We start from the raw sequence: 13738 nt of genomic DNA, 5'->3' as shown, positions 1-13738 counted from the left end.
TGTGTGCCCTGGTGCCTGCATTCTGGATGCTGCTGGCTGCATCTCTGGTGATACGTCACACACTCCTCTGTCCCTGTGTTCTCTTCACACTGGCTATTAGACCTAGAGGCCTGATCAGAGTCACACACCACCAGTTCAGTTATTTCTACTCTTAGAATGTTAGAAAATGATCGTTACCTAGAATGACCATTGTGTGGATCTTTTATTTTAGTATGAGTTTGCAAAATGGTGCTATTCTATTTCTACCATTCCTTCTTTATTAGCTGAAATACTTCCATAAGGATCAACTTTCCTTTATCAATATTCCGGTTACCCAGAGGTAGAGTTTGAACAGGAAAAGCAGGTTAAGTGCTTAATTCTTTCTCTTTATAGTTTTCAAAATGAGTTAATCCACCACCATTCTCCAAAAGTAACTGAGATTAATTTCTTAAAAAGCATCTTTATAATTCTGGATTTAAAAATATTTGATATGCTTCATTCCACATTAATTATTATTTTCACTAATGCTCACATTTTCTTTTCTTTGGCCAGTGGTAGGCTCTTCCAATTGGTATCTAAGTCTTTTGATAGGAACCCTGGTTCACTGTGGTGGGACGTGGACCTTACGATTGGTGCCAGGGAATGCTTCTTGCTACTGGATTGGGTAACTGTTTCTAGGGCTTTAACAGAAAGGCAAACTGTATTTTTTTTTAAGAAGGAAATCATGTAATGAGTTCACACTGTTTCCAAAGCAAACTTATGACTTTAGGGGTTTTCTTCATTTATTTTAAAACTTTTTATTTTAAAAATCTTAATTGCTAACAACAGTAACATAATTACGTATTTGCTTTATCCTATAATATGTAAATAGTTTTAGAAGTTTTAGAATAACAATACCAACATGATATTGACTACATGTTTAGTGAAAACAACTAACATTCTTATAGTCTTTCTGACCTTGAGGCACCCGCTCCTGGGGGCATATAAAATGCCATTTTAAGGTGTTTTGAAACAATTCCTCTGTGTGCTATGCCTTCATTTTGATGTATCATTTGTTTTATTTTGCTTTTGATTAGAAATTTTTTTCCATTTTGATTTAAATTTGTTTTCTAATAATTATGTAAAGCATTTACATTATTCCAAAGTCAACTGTACAAAACAAGATATAATCAGAAGTTTACTCTCCATCTCTCTCTCCTTCCCTATAATCATTTAAGAATTTTTATCGCTTATATTTCCATATGCTCATCCATAAGAATATGCAATGTTTCATGGTTTTGTGCAGGGGCCATGCTAATAGTCTGTATTATTTCAAGTTAGTACATGAACTTGTAAAGGAGCACTGGAAGTTATTTTTACTATAATTACAATATTTCCAGGAATCAAACTCATTTACATTATTGCAAGATCGCATAGTATAGCACTGCTCTAAGACGCCAACACATCTGAGCAAGTGGATGTGATGGACACAGTACTCCACACTGCTGACCTTCACTGTCCTTTGTAATGGGAGAAAAGCCAGTCAACAGGAACTTGAATGCTTCCTTAAAATATTATCTTAAGTAGAATGATATTCAACATAAAACATACACTGAGTATTTTTAATACTTGAAAAAGTGCTATTTGCAATATGGAATATTTAATTATGTATTGATAATCACAGTCCAGAAAATGTTAAAGAATCACGAAGCAGCTCCCAGTGGGGAACCCATGGATGCCTGTGGAGCCGGGCCATCATGATGGCCAAAATTCCAGCATCTCTAGGACAAATCTTCTCACCCTGTTGAGACATCACAGAGCCACCATGCTAAAAGGGCTCCAAGACCTCTGCCTCCTCCCTAAGCAATGGGCGTGGCTTGCTCTCAGCTCTTCCATCACCCACTTGTTACCTGGGCCAAGATACTTCTCTGTTCTGGCCTTGAGTTCCCAGTCTAGACCTCAAAGCCCGCTTCTGGTCTAAAAGTGTCAACTGTAAGACATGGTAAGGCCAGGGCAATGAGAACTATTGCCGTGTGGGAGCCCTAAATCTTACATTTTGGTGAGAAACTAATTTCTTATTAGTTTATTATTAAAATATTCAGAAATTTTTATCCAAAGCACTGTCTGCCCTGAGTATCAGGATCAATACCTGTACCAATTCTACCACTTCTATAAGTGACAGGAGATAACAGATTTAATAGGTGCCACCTAGCTGACAAATGCTTTTTCTTTTTTTTTCCTTGAGATGGGGTCTCACTCTGTTGCCCATATTGGAGTGCAGTGGTGTGATCATGGCACACTATAGCCTCGACCTCCTAGGCTCAAGTGATCCTTCTGCTTCAGCCTCCAGAACAGCTGAGACTATAGGTGTGTGACACCATGCCTGGCTAATTTTTATTTTATTATTTTTGTGGAGACAGGTTCTCCTTATGTTGCCCGGGTTCCTTACCCTTTTAATAAAGAAAAAGAGCTAACTTGTTCTCATAAGTGCTGCCAATGTAAACCACGAAGGGATCCCTGGGTAAGATACACATTTATAGGATAAGCTGAAACAGTTATGAGTTAAGGAGAAAACAGGCAACACACACTTGTTACTTGGTCAAACATTTTTCCTTGAAATGGCCTTGATGAAATCTGGCCTTTTTTTTTTTTTTTTTTTGAGACAGGGTCTTGCTCTGTCACCCAGGCTGGAGTGCACTGGTAAGATCATGGCTCAGTGCAACCTCTGCCTCCCGGGCTTAAGTGATCCTCCCACCTCAGCCTCCCAAATAGTTGCAACTACCTGTATGCACCACCACACGTGGCTAATTTTTTATTTTTTTGTAGAGATGGGGGTCTCACCATGTTGCCCAGGCTGGTCTCAAACTCCTGGACTCAAGTGATTTGCCCACCTCAGCCTCCCAAAGTGTTGGAATTATAGGTGTGAGCCACTGTGCCCAGCCAAATCTGGCCTCTGTCACAGGAAGACTTGGCAGAGAAATGAAACTGATGGCACTGAAACAAAAGTGCTACACTTGAGAGCGAAAAAAGGCAAACGAGCTAGCAAGAAAATACAAATTATAACAACCTTTGGCTTTTCTCAAAAGTCCTAGGATGAGGGTGCAAAAGTCCTTAGTGTGGCGGCCTAGCCAATTTACACACCCACAACCAGGGTGCTTCACTGAGGAGGGAGTTAGCATCTGCAGGATCCTAAGCAGGTGACAGGTCTACATAAGGCTCTAAAGGCCCACTGGATGAATGAAGAAAGACGCACCTTGATAGCCGCTGGAACTGAACACTGTGGCCAAACTCTGCAAGGCCTTTCCTATCTTCTGATATTCCTTGGGTAATGCTGAAAGACAAAAAGGAATAAACGATTCGTTTTCTGAGCAAACTGAAATGGGATTAAACTATTTCCTAAAAGTGATTATAGTAACGTTTGAAGTGATTCAAAATAGTCTATACATTCCTTCACAAAATACTGTTGCAAAAGTGATTGTTTTTTCAATTGATTTCTTTCGATTATTTTAATTGATTGTTCAACTAATGGTGGATGCTATTATTACTGACAATCACTCCTACATTCTCATTCACCAAATGAGACGTAAGTGAAATGGAAGCTCCTTTAGATGATTTCTAGCTTACAAAGTACTTCTAGCGACACCGCGCTTGATCATCATGATAGCCCCTCTACCAGATGCAGAGACACCATCCTCATGCTGAGGATTAGGAAAATAAGGCTCAGATAACTGACTTGCCCAAGGTCACATGGCTAATAAATGCTGGACATGGACTTGTAATTCCAAATACATAGTCTTTCCCACTGTTACAGGTGCATAAATGACCATTTGCAAACCATAACCACCAAAGACTGAAAGCAACAAGGTATGGAGAAAAATACAACAGTCAGACTTCGCATGACCAGGGAAGAGGGGTCTGAGTTTTCTCATCTGCATGAAGAGATGATTTCAATAAATGACCCCTAAGGTTTCTTTTTAAGGTGCTAAGATTCTAGGATCACTTTGGAGAACTTCCCAAGAGTCTCTGCACCTTAAGCTACTTTCTTTGCATCTGTATGGAGTCCCCTTAAATGGAGCATCTGTTTGCCTTTCAAAAGAAACCATTATTTGCATTTAAAGACTCACTGCAGTATTAAAGGAGAAAAAGAAAACTTTTAATGTTTCTTTAAAAAATATTTAGGCCAGAGACATTTGAGGTAAGGTCTATAAGCTGCAGTTATCAGGAAACACGAATCCAAATTACATAAGCTCAGTTAATTTTAATAAATTGTACCCCTGTGGTACCTCAGTTTTGCCTCTCTACCTAAAGGCACCTGGCATGTGGTTCACCATGCAGAGTGTGTGCTAGAGTTTTCATTCTACACATTAGGAATTTTAAAGAACTACTCTGAGAAACAGGAGGAGATATGCCTGAGTCAATCCCTTTCCCCACCCCACAAAAGAGCGGCCTGAGGCCAGTATTCCCTACTTTCTACATTTAGCCTTGTGAATTACACAGGACATGGAGTTGATCAGACATTAGACATAAGGGATTTAATTTTTAAAAAGATATCATAATCCCAACTTTTTATGATATCCTTAAAAAATGCAATTGTAAAATTTACACTCAGGAAAAATGGCTTTCAAAGAACATACAGATTTAAATGATGTGTTATGATGGTCTTGCAAGAGTTTACAGTCAAAATTAATTCATTGCCTTTAAAACTGAATTCTTTCATTTATACTTTAGAGCAACGGTCCCCAGCCTTTCTGGCACCAGGGACTGGTTTCATGGAAGACAATTTTTCCATGGATAGACAGTGGGTCGGGGGGATGGTTTGGGGATGAAACTGTTCCACCTCAGATTATCAGGCATTAGATTCTCATAAGGGCTCACAAGCTTGTATGCGTGGCTCATAATAGGGTGCAAATTTCTATGAGAATCTAATGCCACCGCTGATCTGACAGGAGGCGGAGCTCAGGCGGTAATGGGAGTGATGGGGAGCGCCTGTAGATAGAGATGAAGCTTCACTTGCCTCCTGCTGTGCGGTAATGGTCCATGTACCAGTCCATGGCCTGGGGATTGGGGACCTCTGCTTTAAAGAACAACGTCAACTTTGCTTTTTGTTCATGAGTCATCCTCTATGACCAAAGTCTTGATACAGGTTTTGTTTTCTAGATGCTGCATTTGTATACATTATTTTCTCAGGGCTAATTCTATATATTTAGGATACAGCATCATATTTCTTTGCTATGGGAAAGAAACAACTGTTATTCCTGATGTCTGCCCCTCAAGCACGAACAGCTGGTATGTTACAAGGTGTTTTGTTGGTATAAGATAATATGTGGATGGTAAAGCACCACTGGTACTGGTATTACTGCTAGTAGAGGAAGAAGCAGAGGTAGTTATTGGCCAATGGTTGAGGTAAGGCAGGGCCTGGCAAACTTCCTCTGCAAAGTGCCAGATAGTAAACGTTTTAGGCTATATGGAGCCACAAGTTTCTGTTGAAACTACTCAACTCTACCATTATGACACAAATGTAGCCAAAGACAATATACAAATAAATGGGCATGGGTGTGTTCCAATAAAACTTTATTTACAAAATAAGTGGCAAGCCAAATATGGTGCTCAGACCATGGTTTACTGACTCCTGATGTAAGCCTTTGGATTTTCAGATCTGGATTGAATAGTAATACTGGCATTGTCTTTGCTGTGCTATCTTATTAATTCATCTACAAGTCACTTCATATTTAGTTTCCTGCTCTTTAAAATTATTATTGGATTTCAAATTCTGATTGTTTTCCTTTTTTAGTGTAAAAATATCACCTTTAAAAAAATCATTACAAGAACAGATCCCTTTCCTATGCTGAGCATCAAAGGCTGATATAAAAGTAGGTATATGTTACTCATAATTCAAAATATAAAACTTTTTTTTAACTGAATACAACCAATATTCCTGTATGGTGTTATGAGGTGAAGGCCAGAAAATTCTTAGTGATAGATTAGAAGGCCCTGTTCTCTAGAGGTTAAGACGCAGCAATACGGGCAGACCAGATATAAAGGAGAGAAGTCCTAGGACTCTAAGGGAGTTAAAGACATCTGCGCATTGGACAGCAGTGCAATCGCAGCATTTCAGGGCTTGACAAGTCATTCTGCAGCCTCTGAGCCTGTGGGTGTAACAGGGCAGCAGCCCGCGGCATTAGCCCTACAGCTGGATACGGGACTATTTTTCTATCCTGGGCCACATGTGTGGTGACAGAGCTGCACAGTTCTGGGAAATACAGGAAAAACCTTCAGCAGAATGAAAGCCTACAAACAAAGGAGAAGGAGGGAGGCAGGAAGTTCTTAGGGACACAGCAGAGTGGTCAGAAAGCCATGACTGACAGCGACACTCTCCCCTCGGCAGTGCTTCTGCTGTGACATATTTTCTACTACTAACTATATTGGTTTTTCTAAACACTATGGCTTTAGTCAAATACACAACATCTTACCAAATGGATGAAGATTAAAAAATAAAATCATGAGACTAAGAATAACTACAAGCACTCTGAAAACATGCAAAAATGATTAATTTTCCAAAGATTATAAAGCCCCAAATTACTGGAACTAATTAAGTGAACGTGGTGTTCCCTATGAGATTTCTTAACCTGGCTTTGCTGGTCAATGTTCTGTGGTTTAACTCGGGTGAAGTGAGATCAAGCAGAATCACAGGAGGGACATTACTGCCGTCCACCAAATACACTTCTGTTCGAGGCAGCAGGTTCCCCTCTATGACAAGGGACATAAAACTGAGCCTGCATCACCCCCTACGAGCCCAGTGCACTGTGAGGAGTGGACTTACGGCCGGTGCAGCGCTTCCAGTGCTCCTGCCCCACCGTCAGCAGCTCCTTCACGCCGTCATCCATGGCCTTGGTGAACTTCCCCACAGCCTCGCACTTCTGCTCTCTGTGGGTGAAGGCGGCCGTCAGTCACATAAGCAGGAGAAACAGCACTGCTGTGGGGATACTCGGGCCAAATATAACCACAGACACTTGTTTTCTTGCATGATAACAACTCCCCTTTCACTAAGTTAGCCTTAAATACAGGCTTGATGCAGACATTTAAAGAACTACTTAAAAAGCGCTGATTTATATTTTAACTTCGCTTCCTTTCTGCCTCTACAATTCTTTGTGAATTTTAAAATTATTCTAAAGTAAATAAAATAATAATTTCTTGAATATCTTATTTAGGAAAATTCCAATCACTGGGGGGACCATCAAATCTATAAAAGAATAACAGGGGCTGCTAATGCTAGCTGGCCATTCATTCCAAGTACTCCATGAAACAGAGACAATAACCTGGATACACAATCACCTAAGTGATCCTAAAGATACCAGTTCTTTCTAAGGATGTCAAAAGTGTATTTACCAACCTGAAAAGATCACAATATACTGTTAGATGAAAAAAGCAGATTATAAAAAAAAATGTCTAGTGTGAGGTCATTTTTGTTTAAACAGTCTTTCCTATAATTACATACGTACAGAGGAGGATTTGGGAGACTAAACACTAACATATTAACACTGATTTTCTCTCTGGGTGGTTGAAGGGTTATGTGTATGTGTGTGTGTGTTTCTTGTCTATACTTTTGGTAACACATACGCAATAATTTTATGATAACAAAGCTTAAAATTATGTAGTCCCAGCTACTCGAGAGGCTGAGGCAGGAGAATGGCGTGAACCTGGGAGGCGGAGCTTGCAGTGAGCGGAGATCGTGCCACTGCACTCCAGCCTGGGTGACAGAGCAAGACTCCGTCTCAAAAAAAAAAAAAAAAGCTTAAAATTGAAAACCACGCAAATTTCTTTTAAGTCCATAAGAGAAAAGGAACTACTCCAAAGTTTCAACTGACTCTGCATTTAAAAAACTACATGATTAAAATCAATCAACAGATTAAAAAAGCATACAGGAAAAGCAGGTTACAGACTGCTTCCTCAAGGCAATGTTCAAAGAGATTTGCTGTCTGAATATTGCGTGGGTTTTAGGTGGCTCCGTGCCGCTTGGTTTCATCACACTATTGGAAACAGCTACTCAGCACCGTGTCAGCTATGAAATCACTGGCTTCAAGGTGAAAGAAAGATTGTAATTTGATGTTGCGGTTAGGAAGACAGTACTTCTATGTACAAATGATGTTTCCCTTGTCATTGGACTACAAATCCCACTCATTTCATAAAAGTCTAGTCTGATTTGAGTTTCGGCTGCGGCTACACTGGCTGAGGCCTGATGGCCAAGGGAGGAGGGTGCAGATTGAGAAGAAAGAAAACCTGGCAGCATCTCTCACATTTCTACTAAGTCCAAGTCAGGTGCCTCTGGTTCCATGGTGGAAAATATCATGACTCCCGCCAGCTCATCTCTCTCGGCCTTCCTCTTTCCAGTTTTCCATTCCTGTAAATGAGAATGTTGTAAGGTTCAAGTGGAGAGCACAGTCAAACTGATCTTCAAAATTCCCAAACAGGACCAGCTCATTTATCACCTTTATCTTTCTAATTTTCAGGAAGCAGCTCCCACTCTATCTCCCTCTGCACCATGGAGTAAATACCTTTATACTCCAAATGTAATCTCAGGGCGTGAACAGTGTCATTCCACAGAATGGTCCTAATGGGACCAAATCTTTTAAGAATGAACCAATTCAGCCATGTTCCCTTTCCAATGGCTACCTATATAAAAACAGCAAACAGAAACACCCTATACTTTTTTTTTTTTTTTTTTTTTTTTGAGACAGAGTCTCACTTTGCCTTCTAGGCTGGAGTACAGTGGTGTGATCTCAGCTCACTGTATCCTTGAGCTTCCAGGTTCAAGCAATCTTCCCACCTCAGCCCCCAAGTAGCTGGGACTTTAGGCGCATACCACCATGCCTGGCTAATTTTTGTATTTTTTGTAGAGATGGGGTTTCACTATGTTAGCCAGGCTGGTCTCGAACTCCTGTGCTCAAGCAATCTGCCCACCTCGGCCTCCAAAAGTTCTGGGATTCCAGGCATAAGCCACTGTGCTCGGCCTACCCTATGCATTCTGACCTAGTGCCTCAAATATTTAGGTTATCTGTTTTCTAAAAAGGTAAATGCTTTTCTAAAATATAAGACAGAAACCAGTATTATGAGCTATTTTTTTATAAATATTAAGATATACACACACAGAGTACCCAAATCAAAAATATCCAGTGCAATGAACTGTCACAAAGTGAATACTTGCCTAATGACCAACTAGGCCAGGAAGGAGCAAAGAGCTCCCATTCCAAAAGCCCCCGCATTGTCCTTTCCCCAAGCACTGCTACCTCTTCCCTTCCCCACAAAGGTAACCAGTAATCTCTCTTTTATGGTTTTCATTTCTTTGCTTTTCTGCTACGGTTTGAATGTGTTCCCTCCAAAATTCATGTTTTGAAACTTAATAGCCAATGTGATAATATTAAGAGGTGGGGCCTTTAAGAAGTGATTAGGTCATGAGGGCTTCTCCCCTTGTGAATGAGATTAGCGTCCTGATAAAAGGGTTTGATGGAGGGAGTTTGTCCCTTTTTGCTCTTCCACCTTCCACCATGTGGGGACTCAGCATTTCTCCCCTTTGGAGGATGCAGCCCTCACCAGACAGCAAATGCTGGTGCCTTGATCTTTGACTTCCAGCCTCTGTAACTGTGAGAAATAAATTTCTGTTGTATATAAATTATCCAGTCTCAGGTATTTTGTTAACAGCAGCACAAATGGACTCAGACACTTTGTTTAGAGTTTTACCACCTAAGCATGCATGCTACCCTGTCCTGCCAGTTTTTCAAGCTAGCAAAGAGCCCTATAAATGCGTTCTTTGGTGCCTGGCTTCTTTTGCTCAATCTTGCTTAGGAACTACAGTCAAAATCTTGTGTAGAACTACAGTTCATTCATTTCATTGCTGTATAATATTCTACTGTATGAGTAATGCCTAATTTATTTATCTATTCTACTACTGGTAGCCACCCTTATCAAGTTATGAATGAAGCTGTTACGTAGATGTCTCCTGGTGTCTGTGTGCCTGCATTTCTATTCAGTACATATCCAGGAGTGAAAATGCCAGGTCATATGAGAGGGTTCAACTTCAGTAAATGCCAAACTTTTCCAAATTGGTCTTACCAATTTTCCCCCAACACGTTATGAATCCCAGCAGCATCTCACCTCACCAAGATGACACTTGGTATGGTCAGTTTTAGCCATTCTGGCACGTGTGTAGTGGCATCTTGTTGTGGTTTTAATGTGTATTTATTTATTGCTAATGAGATTAGGTACTTTTCTACACATCTGTTGTTGATTCAGATACCTTATTTTATGAAGTACATGATCACATCTCCTATTTTTCCACTGGGCTTATTGATGTTTTCCTATATTCTAAAATCTAGCCCTTCATTGCTTATATATGTTGCAAGTATCTTCTACTCAGTAGCTTGTTTTTCACTTGTCATGGCTGAAAAAAGAAGTTCTAATGTAGTCTAATTTATCCACATCTTCCTGCATAGTCTTTTTCATGTCATATTTCAGAAATTCTTCCCTGCTCTCTAGGATAGGAGGATGTTCCACGTTATCTTCTGTAAGCATTACTATGTTGCTTTTCACATTTAAATCTGCGAGCCACACGGAATTCATTTTCAAGAAGACCATATACAATGAAAACTTTCAAACATATACAAAAGAAGAAAAGTATAATAAACCCCCCAGGTTCAGCTTCAATAATTACCAACACTTTGCCAATCTTTTTAAAAATATCACTAGTTTAGTAAAAGAGATACGGAAGTCATTTACATGATGAAGGCTTTCGGAACTGTGGTGGTATGTGATGCCATTTCAGTAGGGATTTACTTCAGCTTACACACTTTCCAAGAATGGCACCACCTCTAAATAAGAAATGACCTTTGTCTAGAACTACTTTGCTGCCTCCATATGCTGGGAAAACTTTAACTTTCACTGAGCTAACTGGTTAAATCTTTCCACCCCCACCTTTAAGGTCTGATCCAATAGCTACTACTGTTGCTTGCAATACTTTTGAGATTTTTCTGGAAGTATAATGACTCCTTTGGCTATAGTTTTGGGTGCTTTCCTTTCAACCAAAACTCAGAGTGAAAGAAACTTTCCAAGTGCCTGTCTGCTGTGACTCCACAGGAGACCCACAGCTCCACCTTCAGCACCTGTGGCCAAGGGAAAAGCCGCCCAGGCACCACTGCTCCCCGGGAGGTGCCAATCTTGTTTCATAGGTATTCTCCTCCATTTTACCTCTGGGATTTTTTTTTCTTACTTTAAAGCTAATTTGAAATATAATACATACATATATATATTTATATATATTTGAGACAGAGTTTTGCTCTGTTGCCCAGGCTGGAGTGCAGTGGCACGATCTTGGCTCACTTTACCCCCGGGTTCCAACGATTCTCCTGCTTCAGCCTCCCAAGTAGCTGGGATTACACGTGTGTGCCACCACACCTGGTGAATTTTTGTATTTTTAGCAGAGACAGGGTTTCGCCATATTGGCCTGCCTGGTCTCGAACTCTTGACCTCAAGTGATCCGCCACACCCAGCCTGGGTCATGTTTTAAAAACATAACAATATCAATAACAACCCTAATAAAATCAACTGCAGATTGTAGTGAGGTAGCGAGCACATTTCATTTCCCTGCATTGTGCCATCCAACTGACCCAGCACCAATTACTGAAAAGACTATCCTTTGCCTACTATGCCCAGTGCCATCTTTGTCATCAAGTGTCTACTCTATTCTGCTCTACTGGTTGGTTTGTCTAGCCTTATGCCAGTGCCATGCTTTTAAACTTTTTTAGCTTCACAATGAGTTCTGATACGCAATAAAGTCCTCCTCCTATTTCATTCTTTTCCAAGAGCATCCTGGCTATGCTTGGCATTTTGATTTTCTACATATGACATCTTTATTGTTTCCAGTCCATGAGACGCAGTATTAGAAAATTTATTTAGGTCTTCTATTATTTTTCTCAATAATGTTTCATAGTTTTCTATGTAGATCTTTTGTACATTTTCTTGTATTTATTCCTGGATATTTGATACTTTTGATGTTACTGTAAATGACAGGTTGTTTTTTTTTTAGATTTTCAATTTCTGTTTTTGCTGATAAATATGCAATGTCTTGTATCCAGCTACCTTACTAACCACTTATTTCTAATAATGTCTCTGCAGATTCTTTGGGGGTTTCTGTGTCTACCATTTATTTACATGAGCTGCTACTTACCACAGAATCATAGGTTCTATGTAGTTCTACAGTGTCATTTAGCAAGTGAGGAAATTCTGGCCCAAAGGGATTAAATACCTTCGCTAAGACCACAGAGGCAGCTAGAAGTGGCACTAAGCCCAGAACTCAAGGGCCCTGACTCCAAGTTATTTCTTTTTTCTCTTACACCACTTTTATGACACGTTGATCCCTCTTTGAAGGTGGCATTTAAAAAAACCAACACAACTGATGTCTAGGATTTATTAAACTCCACCATGCAGAAAACATGACCTTCAGAAATACTTTCTAAACCAAATCCTTGGAAAATCTATCAAATAAGCTCTTGTTAAAGTCTTGTGGGAACCAGGAAGGCAACAAACTTGGAGGTGGTTCCTTGTAGTTTCTGTAACTACAAAGTAACCCAAATATTTACTGAATTCAAAGAACTTAGTTTCACTACTATATAGCTACATGACACACAGTGTGACTGAGTACCCTATCTCACCATAAACATATACAAATTCATAAGACATGGTGAGGAGACCTGTGATATACACAAATTCACAAAGACATGGTGAAGCATCTCCATGTTGTCTAATTCCCAATCTGGTGACATATAACATATCACATGAGCTGGTCAATTCTAGAAATAGTCAATAACTGAAAATAAGGCCCAAATATGTATGTTAAGTGTATGCATACACCTGTAAACATACACCGATAGAGCCCTAATATTTAAGACTTACTATGTGTTCACTTCAACAAGTGAAAATTACTACAAAGAAGTTTAGCAAGTAAACCTCTCGAAGTTCCAAGAGGGTATATGATATTCCATTATTTCATTAAAGACAAAAATAGCTTCATAATTTATTTCCCAGGCTGATAATGTATTTAGCATCTGCTGCGGCTTCTGGGCCAACTCCTGCTTTTATTCTTTAGGGTGCTAAGAGATGCAGTATTTGTTGAGAGAAATTGTGGAGGAAACATCTTTAGAGAATAAAATGATACAATAAGGAGTACAGTAAATGCTTACTGAGAGAGAAAACTATTTCCAAAGCAGACACTTTTGAGATGTCAGGCAGCCAACGTTTCCTTGATTTTAATGAAGAACAGATGACCACTGGCAGACTAACTAGCCACAGGGGCAGGCAGAGAGAGAGGCCAGCACTGACTCTGGACTCACCATTACAGTGATGAAAATGGCCTGGCTCTGAGAAGAGCGGCTCATGTCTGCCTCTCCCTTTCCTGCCATCATGCTATTACATTGTAAGGGCAACGTGATCGGGAAAATCGGTCACTCCACTCCCCTCACTTCATGCTGATAATACCTTCAGAGTTTGGGGCCTATCCTCCTATTTTTAAAAACATCTAGGGAAAAACTGCTGACCCTATTACATCCCTCACCCCTGCCCCTGCCCATCTTGAGCCAACCCACTCCCAGTGTAGGGGGAAGCCCTTCTGGCAGGCAGCTCTTCACACATCATGACAAATTTCCTATGATGGGGATTTAGGTTTCTGTCCCCTCACTGTCACTGGAGGAAGTGAGAAATAACTAACCAACATAATTTTAACTCCTTTCAGAAA

General features: G+C 40.1%; 1 protein-coding gene across 3 annotated transcripts in view; it reads right to left on the bottom strand.

Moving 5' to 3' along the window:
• SNX9 (sorting nexin 9) overlaps positions 1-13738 on the bottom strand; it is a 228538-nt gene that overhangs the window by 9023 nt on the left and 205777 nt on the right. For all 3 annotated transcript variants that reach the window (XM_063707984.1, XM_031012280.3, XM_055390988.2), the window contains 3 exons: positions 8253-8356; positions 6779-6882; positions 3212-3289 (listed from right to left, as the gene is read on the bottom strand). In XM_063707984.1, the coding sequence (XP_063564054.1) occupies positions 3212-3289; positions 6779-6882; positions 8253-8356 (286 nt within the window). The remainder of the gene's footprint in view (positions 1-3211; positions 3290-6778; positions 6883-8252; positions 8357-13738) is intronic.

Source organism: Gorilla gorilla, chromosome 5 (assembly GCF_029281585.2).
Source record: "Gorilla gorilla gorilla isolate KB3781 chromosome 5, NHGRI_mGorGor1-v2.1_pri, whole genome shotgun sequence".
NCBI lineage: Eukaryota > Metazoa > Chordata > Mammalia > Primates > Hominidae > Gorilla > Gorilla gorilla.
The sequence above is the reverse complement of the archived record's forward strand: the minus strand, read 5'-3'. Positions and strand labels throughout refer to the sequence as shown.